The sequence below is a fragment of the Adiantum capillus-veneris genome, chromosome 10, assembly GCF_014529385.1.
Source record: "Adiantum capillus-veneris isolate H3 chromosome 10, ASM1452938v2, whole genome shotgun sequence".
In the NCBI taxonomy this organism is placed as follows: domain Eukaryota; kingdom Viridiplantae; phylum Streptophyta; class Polypodiopsida; order Polypodiales; family Pteridaceae; genus Adiantum; species Adiantum capillus-veneris.
The window spans coordinates 150,960,777-150,986,895 of record NC_140940.1 but is presented as its reverse complement, the minus strand read 5'-3'; the positions used below and the strand labels follow the sequence as shown (position 1 = coordinate 150,986,895).

At 44.2% G+C, this 26,119-nt stretch overlaps 1 protein-coding gene across 2 annotated transcripts in view; it reads right to left on the bottom strand.

Moving 5' to 3' along the window:
- Nucleotides 1-2,102: 2,102 nt before the first annotated feature.
- Nucleotides 2,103-26,119, bottom strand: part of TPX2 (targeting protein for XKLP2) — a 34,094-nt gene continuing 10,077 nt past the window's right edge. Inside the window, exons 7-23 of one of the 2 annotated variants that reach the window (XM_086522233.1) lie at nucleotides 7,349-7,480; nucleotides 7,170-7,268; nucleotides 6,980-7,077; nucleotides 6,820-6,898; nucleotides 6,616-6,678; nucleotides 6,427-6,513; nucleotides 6,230-6,330; nucleotides 6,065-6,143; nucleotides 5,905-5,970; nucleotides 5,735-5,809; nucleotides 5,560-5,634; nucleotides 5,345-5,464; nucleotides 4,941-5,107; nucleotides 3,279-3,387; nucleotides 2,731-2,790; nucleotides 2,550-2,644; nucleotides 2,103-2,457 (exon numbers count right to left, since the gene is read on the bottom strand). In XM_086522233.1, the coding sequence (XP_086378359.1) occupies nucleotides 2,325-2,457; nucleotides 2,550-2,644; nucleotides 2,731-2,790; nucleotides 3,279-3,387; nucleotides 4,941-5,107; nucleotides 5,345-5,464; nucleotides 5,560-5,634; nucleotides 5,735-5,809; nucleotides 5,905-5,970; nucleotides 6,065-6,143; nucleotides 6,230-6,330; nucleotides 6,427-6,513; nucleotides 6,616-6,678; nucleotides 6,820-6,898; nucleotides 6,980-7,077; nucleotides 7,170-7,268; nucleotides 7,349-7,480 (1,638 nt within the window). In that variant the 3' untranslated portion in view covers nucleotides 2,103-2,324. The remainder of the gene's footprint in view (nucleotides 2,458-2,549; nucleotides 2,645-2,730; nucleotides 2,791-3,278; nucleotides 3,388-4,940; nucleotides 5,108-5,344; nucleotides 5,465-5,559; nucleotides 5,635-5,734; nucleotides 5,810-5,904; nucleotides 5,971-6,064; nucleotides 6,144-6,229; nucleotides 6,331-6,426; nucleotides 6,514-6,615; nucleotides 6,679-6,819; nucleotides 6,899-6,979; nucleotides 7,078-7,169; nucleotides 7,269-7,348; nucleotides 7,481-26,119) is intronic. The other variant, XM_086522234.1, reaches the window with a different exon arrangement.

Sequence of the window (26,119 nt, the reverse complement as noted above, 5' to 3'; positions counted from 1 at the left end):
CTCACTTCTCAGAGCATCTGGACAAAGAGTCTAAGCGTCGAGGACCCGCGAGGAGTTGTACTTTGCTCAAACCTTAATACAAAAAGAAACATTGAAAGGGGCGCCAGTCTTTCGGGCCAATCTCTCTTGGCACGAAACTACGTCAGCCCATGTTGACTAAATAAATTGTAAAGTGTTTTGAGTGAATCTCTCGTGTCGCGACAAAACCTAGACTTGGGGTGCCCAAGTTTGAAGGGGTTAAACTCAAAGCCTTTAAAGTAATCCCAAAAGCATCTCGGTAGCAACTTGGTCCAAAAACTGTAAAAAGCAATCAACACAATTTACAAAAATTGCATACAGTTGTCAACGTGATTTTCGGGACTGTCTATACAGTCTCCCATGTCAGCATGTCAACGCAAAATCCGAGGGTTCCGTATTGTTGCCACATCATCATGCCCGCACAGGGGTTTCGTACTGCTGCCTCATCATCATGCATCTGCCAGGTGGCCACGTCATCACTTTGTGACACTACGAGACAGTGCCGACTTCTATTTCTTATAATTTTTGGAGAGACCACATTGCCCACTCTCCATCACGTTTTTATATGACACTTTTGCATGACGTGCACTATATATTCAGCAATTTCACTCTGTGATGCTTCATTGCAACACGAAATGTTTAGCTATTCATACTGCTTTTATATAGACTCAAACATTGTCCTCTAGCTTGCACAATAGGACGATACCCATAAACGATTATCAAGTCAATAGTGCAAAATAATTTTTTGAGTCTGTTGAAGCTTTCTATATATTTTGAGTTTGTCAATGCTTACTTAAGTTTAGTTTAACTACATGTTTTCTTCACCAGTACATGCTCAATTTCGATCATCATATTTATATATCAAATAGACACGCAATTCTTTTCTCACACTCCGTATTGCAGTTCACAATGCACCTACGGCAAAGGGGGTTGCCTTGGTCTTATTGCTCAAACAGTTGCGGAGAAAGCCGTGAAATTGGACTATTTTACGCATAGCTATAGAGCTTATCATTCATTATATATGTTTAATAAATACGCTTACACATCTTTTATAAAAATTCGCCAATGCACTTTGTACTTATTTACTTCGTGCTAGATGCTTGATGTCAATCTGCATGTCCTATTATATTCTATAGATAGATGTTCTATAGCAACATCCAGCCAACAAGACTAGTTACCTATTCACTATCCCTCATCACAACCTGGCAATCTCAAGGCTATACATTGTGCTTGATGTCAATCTGCATGTCCTATTATATTCTATAGATAGATGTTCTATAGCAACATCCAGCCAACAAGACTAGTTACCTATTCACTATCCCTCATCACAACCTGGCAATCTCAAGGCTATACAATGTATAGCCTTGAGATTGCCAGGTTGTGATGAGGGATAGTGAATAGGTCATTGTAGATGTTCTATAGCAACATCCAGCCAACAAGACTAGTTACCTATTCACTATCCCTCATCACAACCTGGCAATCTCAAGGCTATACAATGTATAGCCTTGAGATTGCCAGGTTGTGATGAGGGATAGTGAATAGGTCATTGTATAGCCTTGAGATTGCCAGGTTGTGATGAGGGATAGTGAATAGGTAACTAGTCTTGTTGGCTGGATGTTGCTATAGAACATCTATCTATAGAATATAATAGGACATGCAGATTGACATCAAGCATCTAGCGCGAAGTAAATAAGTACAAAGTGCATTGGCGAATTTTTACTTCCATGAAAAAAAAAAAAAAAATTAGTAGTCAATTTTTTGAAGAAGATAAGGTATCAATGTTGTAAGTACAATACCAAGAGACCTCAAAGATTAACCGATAGCACTTGCTAGATAGATTTTAGGAAAAAATAACCAAAATACACCTATAATTTGTGGAAATCCTCGGAGGTTAAATATGACCTATAAAGAGAGAAGGGGGAAGAAGAAGTTTTTAACGTTGTAGGAACAATCCCAATACACCTCAAAATCCTATCCGACGGGGCTTGATTGATAGATAGATTTTATCATCGTCCTTAGGTCAAATATGATCTAGAGAGAGAACAAGAAGAGGTGGGCCGCGGGGGGGGGGGGGGGGGGGGGGGAACAAAAAGCTTATTTTGTAACCAAAGCTTGTATCTTGTAAGCAAAGCTGTCATTGCCTTCCAAATAGTCTTGTTTTGTGTGGGTGGAATTTACATGAAAAATGTTGTACAGTCACCCTTGTAAAGAGAGGAAGAAAAGCAAAGCATAGAGCTTCTTGAGGTGTTGCTCAAAACTTTTGGATAGATTACAAGGCAATCAATACAATATGGTTGAAGACTTTGTCATCTCATCTGCAATCGCTTTTGTATAGAGAATGTTGATGACTGCCTTCTGAACGTAAGAGAGCTCCTGCGTTCTCGTCTATGCGTCACACTCAGCTTTGGAGATCGAGGTCTGGTGAGCTCCTTTGAGCACCTGCTACATATATGACATGACCAGTTCCATTGCAGTCAATCTGCCGGTTTCTTTAGAAGTCGTAAATTACAAGCAGTATAACACCCACCCACCTTTTGGGAATAAAAGGTTTTTCAAAGATGGGTAAAGGCAGAGCTTGTGGGACCATTGTCCTTCGCATTGATTTGATCAGCCGTTCCTCATCAGCCTGCCTTATACACACCACCTCATTGACTTAAACAGCTTTTCCTTTGGTTCAAAAGACGAAACAATCCACTAATTGTACACGCTCACCCTCTTCGTAGCTTCATATTCCTCCCTGAACCTTTTGTAACAATTTTGCTTCTCAGCAACCTGTAGGCATTAAACATAAAAGAATTGCAAGTTGCCTTCACCTCCTATCATTTGCTACTATTGCAAGTGCAATCGGATTAACAACAAAAGTCACTTGGAATACCTGTATAGGTCACTACAATCACTAAAACAAATCCCACATTCCTGGCTGTGGTCACCAAGTAGTTTCTAAAGTCTTTTAACAGACTGTCTATCATCAAGAACGGGAATGTGCACAGATGCACTTGAGCTTCTCTGCAAGTGATGGTTACAGTACATGTCTACTGTAAATGTGATGATGGTTCATGATTGACAAAAACAAAATTCTACTTTTCATGAACTTGTGCCGAGCAAAATCATAGTAGAATTCAAATTAAGGATAAGAATTAACCATAAGGCTGCCAGAGGACAGCGAACCTATTGAGAGAAAATATAGATCCATTTGCTAGTATATTCCAACAAAAAGAATCAAATCAGTTATGCTGGCCATGGTGTAAATGTGGACATACCTTTCTATCAAACTCTGCACGCTCGAGTGCACGAGTATCAACTTGAAAGGCAAACTCCTGAACTTCTGTCAGAGGCTTTCTAGATCTCTCGGGCACAAAGACTGAACCACTGCAAACAGCAAAATGAAAGTTGTACACTCAGCAACCTGTGAAGGAACCATGATGTTAAGGCATCACCAAACATGGGCTCACAGAAAAGCAATCACGCAATAGCTTCAGTCCTCTGAAAAGCAGGCTAAGCAAATATCTCTCTCTTACTAGAATCAGACATTGACATTTTATTGCAATACAATAGCCCCTCCCAAAAGAAAATCCTTCACGAGCGTTGGGAGCACACAAGATCGAGCTCTGCTAGATCAAGTGCTTGGGTGAAAGACATACTAGCCTCTGAGAAAAAAGAGCACCTCCAGAGTGTAACGCACAAAACAGAAAACATGATACAACTAATGCATTATGTAGCTGAGATATCATCAAACAGGAGAGGCCATTCCCAAGCTCCTAGGCCAAGATTTAGGTCAACCCTTGAAACCCTGTGCTCCATAAGCAAGCCCCAAGTCAAGCTCCTCACAGCTGCTGCAAATAGGAGGGTATACATCTAGTGAAGAGGTTCTATGCACCTAAACCATCCACAAAGCCTCTGTCCGCCACACCTTCCAATATATGCCACTTCTTAGCATCTCTCCGGGTAGCTCCTCCCTCTCCCTGTGACTGCTGCTTGATCTGGTCATCACCAAAGATACCCTCTTTTGCCTGTCTCCTTCTCTACTGCCTAGGACATTGATGGCCTTCCTGCAGACTCAAACTGTACTCTGCAGCAACTTGCATTGGCTATCCTGGTTTCTGAAGCACCCTCTTTCTCAGGGGCCAAAACATTCGCAATCTTGCATACACAACGTAGAAAAGTCCTGCCAACATAGACATCCACGCACCTTTCTCCCTGGAGAGCAAGGTTCCAAGGTCAATTGAATGCTCCACATGGTGTTTGAAGAAAGTCAGATGCCAATGGCCAAAGAAGGAGCTGAAGGAGCTGGGCTCATTTACAAATCCACTAGCCAGCCATCCTCTCTTTATAATGTACAATTTTGCAAACAATAGTCCACATGGAAAGATTTACCAAGAGAGACTGTCGTTTTGCCACATCAAAATAGCACACACGTGCCGGGATATTTTCCCAATGCCTTATTTAGTCTACAATTACAACTTGAAGATTTCTGCTAGGATGTTTCCATGATTTTTTCAAAGTGTCTGCTTCCTTTTGTCTTTCGTCTCCCTAAGGCTTACCTTGCAAAAGGCTGACCTGAATTCGTTGAGCTAACGGTGAGCCTTGTGTATTTCGTAGCATAGCATATCCTACTCAATGGTTCTAGCTTGCAAAACGCTGACCTAAACGATTGGCCTTAATGTGTGCACGTTCGTGTTTGCTCGGGCAATTTTGCTATGTTGTTCCACCACACTTTACTTTATTTCAATCGTTCTAGAGGACACGTGGGTTTTGCCCAATAATACGTGGCCATTGCCCACCCTCACAGTCGGCAAATCTAATAGAATGGAAACTTTGCTTCTGTCCGAGGCAAGTGCCTGCAAAGAGGAGTTCAGAAAGAAAAACCAAGAACCTCCATGCAAATGTAAATTGGGCAAAATAATTTTTATCTTTGAGCTTACTTGCATAATATTGGTTGAGCATGGAATTTTCTATGGTCCATTTCCTCTTTCTCAATGCGCCGGTTTTCATCTGCCCTTTTAATCATCTCTTGTCGGTGCCGTGCGACACTTTCCAGGTAGAATGGTTGTGGTATTGTGCATTCTTTTGGATCCGGCTTCGGAGGCACCTATGTAAAGAGAATGGTGAAGATTGACAGGCAAGATAATTAAGGCAAAACCATTGCCCAACTTCATGGCTCATTGACCAATGGGGATTGCATGCAACCCTGATCTTTTTAAAAAGTCAAGCTCTGTATGCAATGAAATACTGTTCCTTCCAGGAAGAAAATCTTAGCTGAACCAAATCCATCAAAGCCATTCAACTAACACATCTAGAATGACTCACAGCATACTGAGAGACCTACTTCAGGGTAATCTGTTGTAAATGGTAGGGGATTAGCCTTAGGAATTCGCTGCTCTAGTTCTCTCAACTGGTTATCTTTCAGCTCAATAAGCATTTGATCCACTTTTTTCTGCCCACGGTCCTGCAGCAAAATTAAGCTTTCAAGAATCTGATCAGATTGCTGGACTCTTGGAGATCAGTCCCTCATAGGTAGACTCATCAACAATGTAAGTGTACCTCTGTCAGGAGATGAAAGGGCTCAGGCTTTGTTAATTTTGGAGGCTGATTCTCATTCTGGGGATTGATTGACAGCTAATGACAACCAAAGATTTAGCATTTTCTCTTCAGCAGAAAGATATACTAGTTTGTGTTTCAACATGATAGTAAACATTGTATATACAACTCTTGATACCTTGCTGAATAGATCGAGCGCCGTTTGGGTTTGAGGTTGGTTATTAACACGCTCCTCAGTTGCAAAACGAAACTCCTGTCATGACATTATTAAACAGGCTGGTAAATTTAAAATGCAAACAACATCCAAAGTGGCTATGAAGGGTCACCAGCTAGAGAGAAAATGCATACCACTGGAGTGGTAACTTGCCGTTTTGTGTTCCGAAAAATTCCCAAATCCCCCCGACTCCAAAAAATCTGTTGCTTGAAATGTAACAATAGCACGACACTATCACCAAAGAAAGTGTTGGCAGCAACTCACAATTCCTTGAGATGGCGTTCTGCTGATTACCTTCTTGTCAAGAGGTCGAGCTTTGAACTTTGGAATCTTTGCGAGTTCTTCCTGTTCTCGCTCTTCTGAGCTTTTAACCCTGAAAAACTAAAAATGACCATGTTAGCACTTAGTACACACACATACAAGCAAATACTTTAAACCAGCCCATTAAGAAAAGGTTACTTCGCTGGTCGTGCACGAGCTGCTGTTTGCAAGCGAGGCTCCCTTAATTCAGTATACCCCGCACCAGGAGCAGATTTACGACGGTTCCTACACTCTTCAAACTGGGGAAAACAGGAATTTAAAAGGGTTAGCCACTTGAATTTTCTTGTTATACAAACTAGAAATCTGTTGCACTAAGCTTTGCATGAGAACAATACCGTTGAAGAGTCTGCAGATGAAACAGATGCAAGAGAAGCTGAACTAGCTTGTTGTAATGCCCGTTCCATGGTTCTCAAGTGGAATTCCTTTAAAAAAAAGAAGGGAGAGACCAAATCAGTTGTTTTTTGTTTTTCCTCAAAAATGTGATAATAGCTCCAGCCAAACTTGTCAAACAGAATGTAACATACCTGGAACTCTGGCATTGATGGTGTGCTTTTTGGTAGTGATGGTAAAGAAGGGGCTTCCAAAATCTAAGACAGATGTACCAAAGCATTTGTATAAAAGACACTCCATATCCTCAATATATTTCTACCAGACCATCTTGACAAAATTATATCCTCAATATTACTTTCTGGGTCAAGTCATAGAGAAAACAGCGATCGAAATCTCACCTTCTTGTTTAGTGGACGGGCTTTGAACTTGGGCATTTTTGCAAGCAATTCTGCCTCTAATTCCGCAGTGCTCTTAACCCTGAACCAATTTTTTTGCAACACTGAATCAAAGGAATCTTCAAACCAGTGGATCCTACCAAAAGCAATGATAATTGCAAACCTAGCAGGCCTTATTCTCTGGGAAGTCTCAAATTCTGGCTCTTTCGGCCTTGTCAGTTTTAGCTTTGACTTTTCTTGGACACGTGAGCCAGAGTCATCCTGAAAGCAAGAAGCCTTATTCAGATTAGAGCTGTGCTGTCAGCTACAGCATTTGTTGGTTAATCTTCTAGCTTTTATAGCTGTATACTAACTTTATGTGGAACAGGGTTGTGGAAAACATCACGTGTCTTCATCTCAAATCTCTGAACCTTTTCTGCCATTGAAATAAATGGAGATGAGGCCTTCCCTACCTAGAGAAAAAACTAAAATTAGTTCTTGCAATGTTGTTTCTTTAGGCTTTTATCAAGGAACTCGTGTGATGCCTTCTTACCACCTGAGAGGCTAAAATGTTATCTTTTCTAGCTGAAATCAATCGCTTCTCTGTCAGAAAATTAAAGGCCTTTGGCACCGTTAAGTTTGCTGGGGTTCTTACATTGCACTTTCCATCATTTGTGGATGTAATCTGCAATTCAATCTCTCTCTCTCTCTCTCTCTCTCTCTCTCTCTCTCTCTCTCTCTCTCTCTCTCTCTCTCTCTCTCTCTCTCTCTCTCTCTCTCTGTGTGTGTGTGTGTGTGTGTGTGCGTGTGTGTGTGTGTGTGTGTGTGTGTGATAAAATGATCATCTCAAGGGCAACGTCCTCAAGACAAACATACCTAATATGCTAATCACCATAGAAGTGTGATCCCGAAAAGTTCACAAAATATACAATCAAAATCAAGAATAATTTTGGGTTCTCAATCTCTCAGATTTCATAACATATAAAATATTTTTCTAGTCCCAAGAGGTGGAAAATTTCTCTCGTACTCTCTCATGAGCACAGCAAGAGGAATCACATCTCTATCTGATCCTACATATAGGTACACATCCTTAAGAGCCCTAGGAAGCTTAGAGAAGAAGTGGTATAGCCGTTGATGAAGAAGAAGCCTGAAGAATTGGATCTTGTGGAATAGGATCCTTGCATCTGTTTGCCGCTATCTCCTTCTCTATTTGAAACTACACAACATCCCCAAAAGCCTTATCGAGCTTAAAGAAGCTAGTATAGCTATTAACGAGGAGCAGCTTGAAGAGGTGGATCCTATGGAATTGGATCCTAGCTTTTGTGGACTTGTAAGACCTGAGGAGCTGTCATGAGACGGGCACCATGTGCCAACGGAAAAGAACAGAATGAACAGACTTTTAGCACTTAATCAACAACTAAACTGAAAGAGATGCACGACACATGAGACGGGAGTGGCGGAATTTCAACCCAAGAGAGCACTGGCCCCAAACGTTGGCACCCATTTCGGTATTTCTTTATATTGAATGAACTTAGTGCAATGCCGGTACTCGCACTTTGCATCTTCGCCCAAAAGAGTGCCAGTGAAACCAGCCCTTAGGGCGGTAGGCATTGGCTTTCACCCGAAATTCTTTACTTTAGACACACACACAGAGCACCTTGCAAAGAGAACCTGCAACGGGAATTAACACTTAATCACACACACGGCTCGGTAGCTAGAATGCTCCGAGCAGACACCGACAACCTGTAGGCCCCAAAATTGGCGCCCCTTTCGGTATTTCTTTATTCTTTATCAAAGGGAATAAAACCTGTGATCTCCCACAAGCTGCCCCGCACAATCTAGGCTAAGAAACACCTGTTCTGGCCCGATTTCGGCAACATAACTGTACTAGGACACTTCACAGTCAGTATTCCCACGCAATAGGTGACTTTCCTGACGCATACGGACACTTTGCAAAACCTGGCGAGAATCTGCAGCACGCTGAATTCTCTGTTTTCTGCCCCGAAAATGCGCCAGTTCACCTGTATAGCGGTCCCCTTGTGTCCCCGAACCTCCTGGGGGTATTAGGGTCCGTTTAGGGCCGAAACCCTAAACCTTCAAAAATACACAGCAGGCTGTAATTCCCTGTTTTGGGCTCCGTTTCGCGTACCGGTCGCATCCGTAGCAAGACCTCGAGCTCCCGCACCTGTAGGGCTACTTGCCCTTTGAATCGGACGAGATTTCTGGCGTGAAACCTCTCCGAATTCACCTATACCTACGGGGGATTAGCCGCTAGCTAATCCAGTACCTGTGCAAGAGGCTCTTGCCTCGGCAATCGCGCATGAACCCACATAACTGTACATTGGTCAAATGAAAAGCCCACTAGTGGGGCATAACATACTGCTCGTAGGGCGCAGAGAGAGCAGTGTGTAGCGTGCAGGGCATCACTCCTAGCACCACACTGTACATGAGAGGGAAAGGAAGCACTCCATAGCTCTTAACCTGTGACAAGAGCTGAAATGAGGCCTCCCCCAGCATAAAATTCAGCGCCCCTTCTTCTGCAAGAGGAAAGTTCATGAGAAAAAGACACTTGGCGCATTTACAAGCATTTGCCCGTTTCGGGTTTGCCGCTTAAAAATATCCTGACCAGTTGCCCAGTTGACTTCGCGGCAGAGTTGTAAAATGTTCCCCTAGTCATACCGAAGGTAATGATGCGAACACATTTCACGGCCCAAAATAGCAGTTCCCTAAATTTTAGGAGATGCTTCCGTTGGGCTCCCACTGGTCTTCTGACCATCTATCCTCGTTGGAGCCGCATCCAAAAGTGCAATGTGGCCCAACTGTCGGATACTTTTTGTTGGTAGTCCCACCTTGACTTTACGCCTTAATTGAGTTCACCTCCTAGTATCCACCAACTTGCTAAGTGCGACGGGGGGACCTATATGATCTTGCTCTGAGCCTAGACATCCTCTTACCATACGAATCCCAGTGTCGACCACTTCCTGTCTGCGGGTGAAACTACCGTTCACATTGGCCATACAATGTCCGACCGCTTGCTACTTCAAAAAGAGGGTCTCAAAACAAATAAAATAAACCCCATTGGAAAGAAACCAACAACCAAGGTTAGCAGTTGCCACATCTCTGTGACATGGTTAATAACTGCCACGTCCTCATGACATACCCCCCTCTTGAAATCGCAAACGTCCTCGATTGCATACCATAAATACACGCCACTGATGATCTTGTGCTATCAACACTCTTTTATCATCGCATGTATCCGCAAGAAAGGTCGTAACATACATACATACAAACGACTTAATGAGGCCTTCATACTTTTGCCATTTCCATCTATGGCACTGAATTCATATGTACATTTGATGTACTAGCTCTATCATTACCCCTCCTTTGCACACGTTGGGTTGGGGCATAAGTAGGCTGTAACCCAAAGGCTTCAAGGTAAAGCTGCAATACATTTGGTGACTCTGACAGTTCATGCTCTTCCATCCACTTTGCATCCATAGGTGGATAGTTCTTGAACTTCACCAAATAGCGTCTTGCAACTTGTCCTTTAACTTTTCTGTCCTTATGTGCCAAAACTTGCTCAGGTACCTGGAACTCATCAAGTTCCTCAACTTCTGGCTGATCCTCAATTGGCATATCTTCTGGCACATCACCCACGAAGGGTCTTAGAAGACTCACGTGAAACGCATTATGAATCTTCCATGCATCAGGCAATTTCAGCCTGTAAGCCACATCGCTGATCTTGTCAAGCACTTGAAAAGGCCCATAGTAACGCATGCTGAGCTTAGGAAACAGTCGTTCCTTGCCCTTCATCTTCTTTAACCTTGCCTTTTCGAACCTTAGCAGAACCCAATCACCAAGTGATAACAGCAATTCACGACGATGACGATCAGCAGCCTTTTTCTGCTTTGCCTGAGTCTTCTCCAAGGCAACTTTAATCTTCTTATACATCTCATCCATGTTCTCAACATATCGATCTGCGTCAAAGATCTTGTCCTTTGTATGCAAAATGGGAGGAACCTTTTTGCCGCCTTCAACAATCTCAAAAGGTGCTTTGCCAGTAGACGAATGCACCGTATTATTGTACGCATACTCAAGCATAGGCAAATACTGTTCCCACTTGCCCTTATTATCTGACACATAACATTTCAACAGATCTAAGACAATAGAATTAGCCTCTTCTGACTGTCCATCAGTTTGTGGATGAAATGAAGACGAAAACTTGAGCGTAGTGCCCATGTTCTCAAACAATCCTCTCCAAAACAAACTGGTCATGCGAGGATCACGATCACTGATAATCGATTGTGGCATACCATGGTACTTAAACACATTGAACATGAACAAGCGTGCCATCTCATCAGATTTTATCTTCTTCCTGACAGGGATAAAATGGGCCTGCTTGCTGAACCTGCAGATAATGGTCCATATACCATCATTCCCTATTGGCGTCCTTGGAAGATCAAAGATAAAGTCCATAGCAATGCTTTCCCATGGCTTATCCGGAATCGACAGTGGTTGTAACAACCCTGGTGCCTTTTGCCTGTCAAACTTGACCTTTTGGCAAACTATGCATGCTCACACAAAGGCATCCACATCTCTCCTCAAGGTAGGCCAATAGAAGAATGTCTCTACCGCTTTAACTATTGCATCAATGCCACGATGCCCTGCATACGGTTGGACATGACTCTCTTCCATGACCTTATGTCGCAGAGGCCTAGTGACACAAAGTCTGCCATGCATCATCATAAAACCATCTCTGAGGAGGTAGTGCTCGTGATGTTGCCCCTCTTGTAATTGTTCAAAGATCCTTGCAAAATCTTCATCAGCAGTATACTGTTCCTGCGTGTCATCTAGCTCATGATAATAAGGAATTGACACAGCTGAAATTTGTGGCTTTCTTGATAACGCATCAACCACAACATTCTTCTTGCCTTCCACATGCATAATCTGGAAGTGGAACATGGAAAGAATGTTTGCCCATCGCATATGCTTTTCGGATAACTTTGACTTTGTCAAGAAGTATCGCAAGGTCTGATGATCTGTTTGGACAACAAAATCAGCACCTAAGAGGTAGTGCTTCCAGCTAGAAAGCGCATGAATCACGGCCAAGAGCTCTTTCTCATAGACTTGCATAGTCCTCTCTGGCCCTTGCAAAATTCGGCTTTCATAAGCTACTACCCGTCCATCTTGCATTAGCATTGCTCCGATGCTACTGCCACACGCGTCACACTGGACCACAAATGACTTCCTAAGATCTGGTAAAACAATTACTGGATCTGAAGTCAACTTTTCCTTTAAGAGACTAAAAGCTAAAATCTCTTTTTGAGTCCATCTAAAAGTGACCTCTTTCTTTTGCAAAGCGTGAAGAGGCGATGCTATCTATACAAAATTTCTGATAAACCTCCTATAATAGGAACACAATCCCGGCAATGGAACCATGAAACCGGCCCGTAGGGCGGTAGGCATTGGCTTTCACCCGAAATTCTTTACTTTAGACACACACACAGAGCACCTTGCAAAGAGAACCTGCGACGGGAATTAACACTTAATCACACACACGGCTCGGAAGCTAGAATGCTCCGAGCAGACACCGACAACCTGTAGGCCCCAAAATTGGCGCCCCTTTCGGTATTTCTTTATTCTTTATCAAAGGGAATAAAACCTGTGATCTCCCACAAGCTGCCCCGCACAATCTAGGCTAAGAAACACCTGTTCTGGCCCGATTTCGACAACATAACTGTACTAGGACGCTTCACAGTCAGTATTCCCACGCAATAGGTGACTTTCCCGACGCATACGGACACTTTGCAAAACCTGGCGAGAATCTGCAGCACGCTGAATTCTCTGTTTTCTGCCCCGAAAATGCACCAGTTCACCTGTACAGCGGTCCCCTTGTGTCCCCGAACCTCCTGGGGGTATTAGGGTCCGTTTAGGGCCGAAACCCTAAACCTTCAAAAATACACAGCAGGCTGTAATTCCCTGTTTTGGGCTCCGTTTCGCGTGCCGGTCGCATCCGTAGCAAGACCTCGAGCTCCCCCACCTGTAGGGCTACTTGCCCTTTGAATCGGACGAGATTTCTGGCGTGAAACCTCTCCGAATTCACCTATACCTGCGGGGGATTAGCCGCTAGCTAATCCAGTACCTGTGCAAGAGGCTCTTGCCTCGGCAATCGCGCATGAACCCACATAACTGTACATTGGTCAAATGAAAAGCCCACTAGTGGGGCATAACATACTGCTCGTAGGGCGCAGAGAGAGCAGTGTGTAGCGTGCAGGGCATCACTCCTAGCACCACACTGTACATGAGAGGGAAAGGAAGCACTCCATAGCTCTTAACCTGTGACAAGAGCTGAAATGAGGCCTCCCCCAGCATAAAATTCAGCGCCCCTTCTTCTGCAAGAGGAAAGTTCATGAGAAAATGACACTTGGCGCATTTACAAGCATTTGCCCGTTTCGGGTTTGCCGCTTAAAAATATCCTGACCGGTTGCCCAGTTGACTTCGCGGCAGAGTTGTAAAATGTTCCCCTAGTCATACCGAAGGTAATGATGCGAACACATTTCACGGCCCAAAATAGCAGTTCCCTAAATTTTAGGAGATGCTTCCGTTGGGCTCCCACTGGTCTTCTGACCATCTATCCTCGTTGGAGCCGCATCCAAAAGTGCAATGTGGCCCAACTGTCGGATACTTTTTGTTGGTAGTCCCACCTTGACTTTACGCCTTAATTGAGTTCACCTCCTAGTATCCACCAACTTGCTAAGTGCGACGGGGGGACCTATATGATCTTGCTCTGAGCCTAGACATCCTCTTACCATACGAATCCCAGTGCCGACCACTTCCTGTCTACGGGTGAAACTACCGTTCACATTGGCCATACAATGTCCGACCGTTTGCTACTTCAAAAAGAGGGTCTCAAAACAAATAAAATAAACCCCATTGGAAAGAAACCAACAACCAAGGTTAGCAGTTGCCACATCTTTGTGACATGGTTAATAACTGCCACGTCCTCGTGACAGCCAGAGACTGAGCCCTCTCCACATATTTGAAGGCCCTTGGCCTATGAAAAGCAGTTTACATGAAAAGCTTCAAACTCAAAATCATATGGCCCCAAAAGCACTAGCGCACAAAAGCTGCCAGCATGTTGCGAAAATCCCTAGAGGTGCCAGGTCAGCACCACCAGCGCAAATTGCAGAAATCCGTACTAGTCTACCACATCAGCATGTCAGCACAAAATCCGAAAATCCGTACAAGTCTACCACGTGATCATGCCTTTGGGGCCAATCTCTCTTGGCACGGAATTACGCCGGGCCGTGTCAACTCTTGAATTGTGAATTGTTTTGAAGTGAATCTTTGTTGTGTCGCGACAAATCTAGACTTGGGATGTCCAAGTTTGTTACAAAACGCCCCTATACCGCAATATGCGTCGTTTGGAGGTTCAAGCATACAACAAAACGCTCCCCAGACATCCTGTCTGCCTTGTTCCGAGGTTCAGGCAATACCAAAACAACATTTTTCACTACTCCACCCGGGAGTAAAATTACCAATCATTGAAACCAGTATTAAAACCAGAGTCAAACAATTCAAATCGGCACCAAGACAAGTTCAAAATAGATACTATCTATTACGAACAAATTTCCAAAAAGATTAAAACTTAAAAAGCAATCTCGACATCAGTCGAGCTCGAAAAGGCAACTAACTTTCCATCCTGACACCTGCATCAAAAATTAGGATTAGGTTCCTTCCATAAGGTCGTAGCCGACCACAGCATGGTCCATCAGCTCTTAGATAGACAGTGTTAGTCCCAAGACATAGCAATCACACTCGACCTCCAAGGTTATCAGCTCCAGAAGAGACACCTGTTAAGAGATGTCCAAAGACTACAAGTTATAACCTGCTAGAGGTTCCGTGGCAAGAATTTCAGGATAACCCACTCTGCCAAAACCTACACTCCGAAGAAAGAGGTCTAAAGGCATATAACTTTGCGGGAAAATTTTCTTGAAAGCTTGCCAAGTCCTTCTATAGACTTCCACCATTGCATGGCACTGCCTCTGAGAACAACGGCTTGAAAAATCCTTGATACATCTCTTGCAAGTGATCTTTATGGCTTATGCCTTGAAAGACAGAGCGATGAAGACGGGAGCGCGTCCGGGGTCAGGACTCGAAGATTCTTCAATAAAATTCATGTAAAACTTGGAGGTGGCGTCTTGCTCCGTTTGTTGTTTGGTAGGAACGATATGCTTTCAAAAAAGCACACGCCTAAAGCTCTGATACCACTGTCTTGAGACGAGCACCACGTGCCAACGAAACGCATAGACTGAACAAACTTCAACAACAACTGAATTGAAAAGAGATGCACGATACATGAGACGGGGAGTGGCGGAATTCCACCCAAAGAGAGCACTGGCCCCAAACGTTGGCGCCCCTTACGGTAATTCTTTATATTGCTTGAACTCAGTACAATGCCGATACTCCCTCTCTGCACCTTCACCCGAAAGAGTGCCAGAGACTAAGCCCTCTGCACATATTTATAGGCCAAGGCCCTTGGCCTTTGAAAAGCAGTTTACATGAAAAGATTCAAACTCAAAATCATTTGGCGCCAAAAGCACTAGCGCCCAAAAGCTGCCTGCGCATTTTGCCGAAATCTGTACAGGTGCACGTCCGCACAGCCAGCGCAAATTGCGGAAATCGATATTGGTCTGCCACATCAGCATGTCTATGCGAAATCCTGGAATCCGTATAAGTCTGCCATGTCATCATGTCAACGTACAATCCAAAAATTGGTGCAGGTTTGCCACGTCATCAGCTCTCCGCGTGCGTGTGTGGGTTTGCTTTATTTTTGATGCCCCATCGAACGGGGTGGGAACTCTTCTTTAGAAATAGGCCACTCATCAAGACTTTCTAAGTCGGTTTACTTCTTCTTCTTCTGCTTCTGCTTCTTCACTTAGGGTTTAGGCTTCTCAGTCGAGATTAGTAGGTTGACTCTGTTCTTCAGTGGCTTGACACGTCAGCAATTTGCCATATGGTCTACCGCAATTGCCTTCTCCTCTTTCCGTCCCTCCTAGCTCTCTTTGCATCTGACCTTCTAGTACATGTAGATAGACTTGTGTCTACCTCTCCTGGCCATGAAATTTTACCCCGATGGAAAGTCCACTTGAATCTATGATGAACAGAAAACTCACCTCCAATGAGCAAGATCGTGAATGCCGATATCGGTGACCCAAAGGAATTTCCGCCAAAAGAGCAGCTTCTCGAAGTCTAGCACCTAAGAAGCTCATGTGCACCAACAACGAGTATCTCAGTATCATCACCACACAAGAATCCTCACTAAGAAGTAGCTGATACATGATGCAATCCTATTGCATACGTGAGCAGCTCATGACCACTATTAGGAAAAACATGCCTACTGCTTCCAATTCACTGTCAGTTATCCCAATGCGATAGCTAACTAAAAGGATTAAGGTGACATATGAACTATGGCGGCTATTAGCTGAGGGGTCACAAGATTAGTGGGACTATGGCTATTGTCAGCTAAGGGGCTAAGGTAAGGCGTTCATAAGCCTACAAACCATAGTTACCCGGAACGGGAAATCAAAACGGGGAACGAGGAACGGCAACACCTATTGAATGCCATTCCCTGTTACGAACTCATGTCTGAAACACGGAACGCGGAACGGAGACCTGAAAATGGCCACTCCCTGTAATTATGCTACAAACGCTTGGGGGGTAAGAGGAGAAGTCAACAATGGCTGTGCGGATAGGGAGAAACATGGCCGACGACTAGCTAGGCGGTGAAGAAGAGTCGCGACTAGCTGGGGAGGAAATGGGCACGTGCCACGGGGTTGTAGAGTGATGGCTACTTGTGTAGCATGGACAACAACTATCTAGGTGGGGAGGTAGCGACATCTTGGGTGGTTCAAAAGGAAATGGGCGTGGCGAGGGCCTTTAGAACGATGTCTGCAAGTTAAGCAAGGACAGCAACTACTACCTAGGTGGGTGCCGTCATTTATTTTTATCTTTATGTTCCACAAGGATGTAACCATTTGGTCTCATAGGTCATTTTGGCCTATTGAAGACGTTAATATGACATTTCATCTCTCTCGTCTCTCTCTCTCTCTCTCTCTCTCTCTCTCTCTCAAACCGCTTACGTGGCATGACCATAAGAAGGAATCCCTAATAAAATTGTCCCAACCTATGGCCAAGTGACGAGGGGCCCACGGGACACAGAGCAATAAAAAATTTGTGCACGTCTATTGACGTGGCAGTTGTACGGACGCCTCGATTTGCGCTGCTGACGTGGCTGCCGATACGGAATTTCTGTAATTCACGCTGACGGGCTGAGAGGCACCAGTTTTTGGGACTTGAAGATTTGAAGTTTTTGCTTTTCGGGCTCTACTTTTAGCAACCCTATGTATTTGGCTTTCATTCAGCAGTTTGATATAGCCTTTTCTGGAGGGCATTACTCAGAGCACTCCAAGATCAGGAGCGCAGCATTGTTTTTGAAGGGAAATGCACAAACATGGTGGTCCACTCTTCTTCTGAGGAAAGAAGCCCCAACCAAGTGGTTGAAGTTCAAACGGCTCTTTATTTCTTCTTGGTTGACCCAAGAGTACAAACGAGATGTGAGAACCGCTTGGAACCATCTTCGGGTGACCAAGGGTGACACTATTGTGAAAGTTTTGAGATCAACCTCTTCGTTTAAGAAGGTCACTTTCAAAGAACAGATTGAGCGGTTTTGCTATGGACTCCCTACAGAGATCCGAGTACTGCCTTGAACAAAAGTCGAGTCAATACAACAATTGATGGGACATGCTAAGCGGGGATTCTCGATACATTCGGGTAACTTGACCTACCCCACTGATGAAGTTTTGACTTAGAGGACCAGACAGACCTCGACAAACGACAATAGAAAGAAGAAGAACTCCTAGAAAAGAAGGATGCACGACCCCGTTTGATTGCGGAATAGAGAGCCGACTATCTCAAAGAGGGGAAGTGTTTTGGTTGCGGGGAACAAGGGCACATCTCCGCAAAGTGCCCCAAAAAGGCACAATGAGGACAAACTGAAGAAAGGCTTGAGAGTTCTAGAGCAACGGAAGAACGTGGCAGAAAAGGCAAGATGAAAGCACGGAACTTTGTCGTGCATGGGGCAAAGTAAAAGATCAGGAAGCTCTCCTTTTCTTTGATGGAGGAGCCAAGGACAACTTCATTTCACATGAATTGGCAGCTTGACTCAAGATTACGCCCGACAGGATGGGGTCACCGGTGGAGGCAGTTCTAGCGACGCCCAAACAAGATGTAGCCATTCCACCTGTCATTGGCAAACTTCGTTTGCATTGTCAGGGGTATTTAGGGCACGAGGACTTTTACATCATGCCTTTGGAAGGGTGTGACGTCCTCCTAGGAAACCCTTGGTACCATAAGAACAACAACGTGATCGACTATCGGGCCAAGAAAGCGACTTTGACCAATGAGAAGGGCAAGAAAATTGTACTTGGTGTAAAATTGAAGGGGGAGTCCGTCCCTATTCTTTCGGCTTCGGCCATCTCAAAATTAATGAAATCCAGTCTTTTTGTTTACTCGATCCATATTCAAGAATTGAATGATGAACAACGAACGAACATCTCTGAATTAGACAAACAACGACAAGAATTTATGCACACACATGTTGACTGTTTGTTCAGCCTACAAAAAGGCCTACCACGCGAGTTACCTCCATCTCGTCTTGAGAACCACACTATTGATCTAATCCCTGGAACCACAACCAAACCGGTCACCTTACCGTGTTAGCCGAGCCCAGAATGAAGAAATCATGAACCTTGGACCTTCTTGAAAAGAGTCTCATCTAGTCGTGTACTTCACCTTACTGCTCTCCAGTGTTACTAGTACTAAAGAAAGACGGATCTTGGAGAATGTGCATTGACTATAGAGCTCTCAATAAAACCACCATCAAGAAAAGAATCCTGATCCCAAGGATCGATGATATTCTTGACAGACTTCAGGGATCCTCTTGTTTCGGCAGGATTGATTTAAAAAGCGGATATCATTAGAGCAAAATCGCTCCGGGAGAAGTCTACAAGACAGCCTTTCAAACAAGCTTTGGTTTATACAAATTTTTGGTGATGCCTTTTGGACTTACCAATGCTCCAGCAACTTTCGACCGAATGATGGATAGGATTTCTCAAGAGCACCGATCTTTTGTGGGCACTTTCTTTGATGATATTATAGTTTTCTCCAAGTTTTGTGGACACCATCTACTACAAATCTTTCAAGTATTACTCGATCATAGATTGGTTATTAATGCAAAAAAGAGCGAGCTTTTCTTACCGGAGATAACATTTCTTGTGACACATCGTCTCAGCAGCAGAAGTGCAGATGGACCCGGCCAAAATTAAGACTATCCGCAATTGGCCTAACTTGAAGAATGTTGATGAAGTTAAAAGCTTTTTGGGTTTGTGTTCATTCGGAAGTTTACAGAGATAGCTTCGTATTTGCACTTGTTGACTCAGAAAGGAGTCCCTTTCTCATGGGGTCTGACAGAGGTGACTACTTTCCAGACACTTAAAGAAAATTGACTATTGGACCAGTGTTGGCTTTGCCAAACTTGCAAAAGCCATTCAAAGTTTAGTGAGACGCTTGTGGTCGTAGACTGGGAGCGGTCTTGATGCAAGAAGGCCATGTGATTGCTTATGAAAGCACAATGTTTTCAAGGCCAAAATTGGTAGCCCAAATTTATGAGAAAGAGCTATTGGCAATGATCCATGCTCTTACACAGTGGCAACATATTTTACTCGAAGCGGATTTCACAGTTTTTACAGATCATGAGAGTCTATGCTACTTCGTGTCACAGCAACAGCTTTTGGAAAAGCAAATGCAATGGGCTAACTTGTCATAGTTTCCCTTCCAAATTGTCCATGTTCAAAGAAAGAAAAATTTAGCGGCAAATTCATTGTCTCGGAAGCCCCTCGTCTTGGCCATTTCCACGATCCATCATAGAGGCTTCGAGGATATGGTTGACCAGTACGCCACAGATCCGAACTTTATCAATGTTTTCACTCGGATACAGAATGGGAAGACAGTTCCAGGATATTCCATACGAGATGGCTACTTGATGAAGAGAACGATGTTGTGTGTCACACAGCCTTTGAGGGAAAAGGTCTTGACAGAGTGCCACTGTCCATCGTTTACGGGTCACCGCGGCATTGATACCACCTTGAAGGGGGTAGAGGCTAGAGCGTTATTTCTTTTGGCCGAGACTCAAGAAGAATGTGGACAACTTTGTTCGCATTTGTTTAGTATGCCAAAAGGTCAAGTTTGACAAGCATATGGCACAAGGATTATTACAGCCTTTACCCATTCCCACCCGCCCCTAGGAAAGTATTGCAATGGATTCCATCTTTGATCTCCTAAAGACACAGAGTGGGCACGATGGCATTTAGACTGTCATTGACAGATACAGCAAGCAAGCTCACTTCATTCCAGTTAAAAAAACAGTCAAGCGGGACCGTTTAGCAAAATTGTCTCTGATCAGAAGACTCAATGGGCAAAAAATTTGCCTTTGGTGGAATTTGCCTACAATAACACGGTTCACTCTTCAACAGGGAAAGCGCCATTTGAAATAATAAAAGGTGCTCCGAAGGTTCCTCCCTTTCTCGGCACTAAAGACAGGATTTTTGAAGCAGACCAGTACACAAGGGACTTGGACACTGCTTTTACCAAGGTCCACGAGGCTTTAGAGAAGTCTCAAGTACCACATAAGAAGGCAGAAGATCGACATCGACGCGACTTAAAATTAAAGGAAGACGATTAGGTGCTCTTACGTTTTGAAAAGGCACGCCTAAGGAAACGAAAGGAAAGGGAGCGGCTTTTTACAAAGCTTAGCATGTGGTATTATTGCCTTTTCCAGATTAAAAAAAAGATAAATGACGTCCCCTTTCGACTCAAGTTGCCAGATACTTGGAAGATTCACAATACATTCCATGTGAGTCTCTTGAAACCTTTTAAAGGTGAAGTGTCAGTTGATGGGGAGTCTGATGAGCAACCCGAAGTGGAAGAGAGCGAGGAGATACTCGTTCCTGAGCAGATTATGGCACACAATGAAAGAAAAGTAAAAGGTAAAGTGATTCGGCAGTTCTTAGTTAAATTCAAGAACTATCCAGCATTGGATGCGAAGTGGATGGATAGAGGAGGAGGACCTAGCAGATACTCCTCAGATTTTAGAACTTTACCTTGAAGCATTTGGTTTAGCTCCGTCTACTCTGAGAGATCCCGGAGATAACAAGGGTTAAATCTGGTGCAAAGGGATTCCTTTGTCACAAATTACCTGGATTGAATAGAGTCATTGATATCCCCCTTTGGGTTTCAGGGATACTGTTGTGCTGACAGTATTTTGGTGTATGACTTTATGAAATGAATTTCTGAAATTGAACATGAACGATTTGTACTCTCTCATGTGACTTGTTGAGTGCACTAACTAATAGACGAAATGACTGCAACATTTCGGTCATATTAATCTCTTTAGACATGATCGCATTAAGGATTAGTTAATCCGACATCAGTGAGGTCTGGGATGGACCTTGATGCAGTTACTAAATATGTTGCTGGCAGCCATGGTCTAAGATTTGAAATGAATTTTTTTGTGATTGATTTGTCATGTGATGTCCTGTGATGTAACTATCGTCTTTGTACAAGTGCTAGATGTGTCGTGTCTAGTGCGTCGGTATTTAGAGTCAGTGTCTGTTGAAATGGTTTATGGTCTTTGTCTCTTTTGCAGGTGAAATCGAGGGCGATTATCATTCTTTCAAGAGCGGGGCATGTCACAAACTACTTACATGGCATGACGATAAGAAGAGACCCCTGATAAAGTTGTCCCAACTTATGGCCAAGTGACGAGGGACCCAAGGGACACAAAGAGCATAAAAAAAGTTGCGCTGAAATCTGTCTGTTGACAAGGCAGTTGTACGGACGCCGCGATTTGCGTTGCTGACGTGGCAATCGTACGAAATTTTCGTAATTCAAATTTCACGTTGAGCTTTTGAGTTTTGCTATTGGGGCTCTGCTTATAGCAACCCTATTTATCAATAAAAGGACCCAAGGGCCTCACTCTAATCTGGACGTAGAGTCTAAGAGTTGAGGATCCGCGGGAGTTGTACTTTGCTCAAAGATTAATACAAAAAGAAATATCAAAAGGGGCACCAGTCTTTGGGGCCAATCTCTCTTGGCACAAGACTACGCCGGGTTGATTCGACTCATTAATTGTGTGCATAAGTTTATTACTCTCTCTCTCTCTCTCTCTCTCTCTCTCTCTCTCTCTCTCTCTCTCTCTCTCTCTCTCTCTCTCTCTCTCTCTCAAAATATATTCTATTAAGACAAAACATCTAAAGGACACAGCCTCGAGATAATATGTACTAAAGCTGATCACCACAAAGATATGATCCCAAAAATGTCCATAAATATATAGTGAATGCCTAGAATTATTTCTTGATTTTCAAAGAAATCTTTCAAATCTCTTGAAGTATACATTTTCCTATGATCCACGAGGGGAAAAATTCTCCTTAAACTGTGACCTACGCACAGCAAGTATCACAAACTGCTGACGTGTCAAGCCACTGAAGGACGGAGCCAACCTATAGAACCCGACCAAGGGGCCTAAACCCTAATTCAAGCAACAGAAAAAGCAGCAGCAACGGAAGAAGTTTACCAACTTGCAAAGCCTTGCCGAGTGAAACCGGCCCGTGGGGCGGTGGGCTTTGGCTTTCACCCGAAATTCTTTACTTAAAACACACACACAGAGAACGTGCAAAGGAACCCTGTGACAGGGTTTAACACTTAAGCACACACACAGCTCGGAAGCTAGAATGCTCCGAGCAGACGCCGACAACCAGTAGGCCCCAAAATTGGCGCCCCTTTTGGTATTTCATTATTCTTTAACAGAGGGAATAAAACCTGTTATCTCCTACGAGCTGCCCCGCACAATCCAGGCAAAGAAACACCTGTTCTAGCCCGATTTCGACAACATAACTGTACTAGGACGCTTCACAGTCAGTATCCCCACGCAATAGATGACTTTCCCGACGCATTCGGACACTTTGCAAAACCTGGCAAGAATCTGCAGCACGCTGAGTTCTTTGTTTTCTGCCCCGAAAATGCGCCAGATCACCTGTACAGCGGTCCCCTCGCGTCCCCGAACCTCCTGGGGGTATTAGGGACCGTTTAGGGTCGAAACCCTAAACCTGCAAAAATATACAGCAGGCTGTAATTCCCTGTTTTAGGCTCCGTTTCGCGTGCCAGTCGCATCTATAGCAGGACCTCGAGCTCCCGCACCTGTAGGGCTACTTGCACTTTGAATCGGACGAGATTTCTCACGTGAAACCTCTCCGAATTCACCTGTACCTGCGGGGGATTAGCCACTAGCTAACCCAGTACCTGTGCAAGAGGCTCTTGCCTCGGCAATCGCGCATGAACCCACACAATTGTACTTCAGTCAAATGAAAAGCCCTCTTGTGGGGAATCACATAACTGCCCGTAAGGGAGAGAGAGAGAGAGAGAGAGAGAGAGCAGTGTGTAGCGTGCAGGGCATCACTCCTGGCACCACATTGTACATAGAGGGAAAGGAAGCACTCCATAGCTCTTAACCTGTGGCAGGGAACTTGCAAATGAGCCTCCCAGCTATAAATTCAGCACCACTTCTTCTTTGCATTTAGCAAGTGCACAGAAATGTGCCACTTGGCGCATTTACAAGCATTTTCCCGTTTTGGGTTTGCCGCTTAAAAATCTCCCGACTGGTTGCTCAGTTGACTTTGCGGCAGAGTTGTAAAATGTTCCCCTAGTCATACCGGAGGTCATGACGCGAACACATTTCACGGCCCAAAATAGCAGTTCCCTAAATTTTAGGAAATGATTCTGTTGGGCTCCCACTGATCATCTGACCATCACAACATGTAGGCCCCAAAATTGGCGCCCCTTTCGGTATTTCTTTATTTTTTAATAGAGGGAATAAAACCTGTGATCTCCTACGAGCTGCCCCGCACAATCCAGGCGAAGAAACACCTGTTCTGGCCCAAGTTTGGCAACATAATTGTACTAGGACGCTTCACAGTCAATATCCCCACGCAATAGATGACTTTCCCGACGCATTCGGACACTTTGCAAAACCTGGCGAGAATCTGCAGCACGCTGAATTCTTTGTTTTCTGCCCCGAAAATGCGCCAGATCACCTGTACAACGGTCCCCTCGCGTCCCCGAACCTCCTGGGGGTATTAGGGACCGTTTAGGGCCGAAACCCTAAACCTGCAAAAATACACAGCAGGCTGTAATTCCCTGATTTAGGCTCCGTTTCGCGTGCCAGTCGCATCTGTAGCAAGACCTCGAGCTCCCGCACCTGTAGGGCTACTTGCCCTTTGAATCGGACGAGATTTCTCACGTGAAACCTCTCCGAATTCACCTGTACCTGCGGGGGATTAGCCACTAGCTAACCCAGTACCTATGCAAGAGGCTCTTGCCTCGGCAATCGCGAATGAACCCACACAACTGTACATCAGTCAAATGAAAAGCCCTCTTGTGGGGATCACATAACTGCACGTAAGGGAGAGAGAGAGAGAGAGCAATGTGTAGCATGCAAGGCATCACTCCTGGCACCACACTGTACAAAGAGGGAAAGGAAGCACTCCATAGCTCTTAACCTGTGGCAGGGAACTTGCAAATGAGCCTTTCAGCTATAAATTCAGCGCCACTTCTTCTTTGCATTAAGCAAGTGCACAGAAATGTGCCACTTGGCGCATTTTCCGGTTTCGGGTTTGCCGCTTAAAAATCTCCCACACTGTACATAGAGGGAAAGGAAGCACTCCATAGCTCTTAACCTGTGGCAAGGAACTTGCAAATGAGCCTTTCAGCTATAAATTCAGCGCCACTTCTTCTTTGCATTAAGCAAGTGCACAGAAATGTGCCACTTGGCGCATTTACAAGCATTTTCCGGTTTCGGGTTTGCCGCTTAAAAATCTCCTGACTAGTTGCTCAGTTGACTTCGCGGCAGAGTTGTAAAATGTTTCCCTTGTCATACCGGTGGTAATGACGCGAACACATTTCACGGCCCAAAATAGCAGTTCCCTAGATTTTAGAAATAATTCCGTTGGGCTCCCACTGGTCATCTGACTATCATCTATCTAAGTGCAATGTGGCCCAACTGTCGAATACTTTCTGTTGATAGTCACATCTTGACTTTAGGCCTTTATCGAGTTCACTTCCTAGTATCCACCAACTTGCTAAGTACGACGGGGGGACCTATATGATCGTGCTATGAGCCTTGACATCCTCTTACCATACGAATTCCAGTGCCGACCACTTCCCGTCTGCGGGTGAAACTACCGTTCACATTGGCCATACAATGTCTGACCGTTTTCTACTTCAAGAAGAGAGTCTCAAAAATAAAACAAAACCCATTGGAAAGAAACAACAACTAAAGTTAGCAGTTGCCACGTCCTCGTGACATAGTTAGCAGCTGCCATGTCCCCGTGACATAACCCCCTCTTGAAATCGCAAACGTCCTCGATTGCATACCATAAATACATGGCACTGATGATCTTGTGGTATCAACACTCTTTTATCATCACATGTATCCGCAAGAGAGGTCATAACACATAGATACAGATGACTTAATGAGAGCTTCATACTTTTGTCATTTCCATCTATTACACTGAATTCATATGTACATTTGATGTACTAGCTCTATCATTACCCCTCCTTTGCACACGTTGGGTTGGGGCATAAGGAGGCTGTAACCCAAAGGCTTCAAGGAAAGCTGCAATACATTTGGTGACTCTGACAGTTCATGCTCTTATATGTACATTTGATGTACTAGCTCTATCATTACCCCTCCTTTGCACACGTTGGGTTGGGGCATAAGGAGGCTGTAACCCAAAGGCTTCAAGGAAAGCTGCAATACATTTGGTGACTCTGACAGTTCATGCTCTTCCATCCACTTTGCATCCATAGGCGACGGATAGTTCTTTAACTTCACCAAATAGCGTCTTGCAACTTGTCCTTTAACTTTATGTCCTTATGTGCCAAAACTTGCTCAAGTACCAGGATCTCATCAAGTTCTTCAACTTCTGGCTGATCCTCATCTGGCATAACTTTTGGCACATCACCCACGAAGGGTCTTAGAAGACTCACGTGAAACGCATTATGAATCTTCCATGCATCAGGCAATTTCAGCCTGTAAGCCACATCGCTGATCTTGTCAAGCACTTGAAAAGGCCCATAGTAACGCATGCCGAGCTTAGGAAATAGCCGTTCCTTGCCCTTCATCTTCTTTAACCTTGCCTTTGCGAACCTT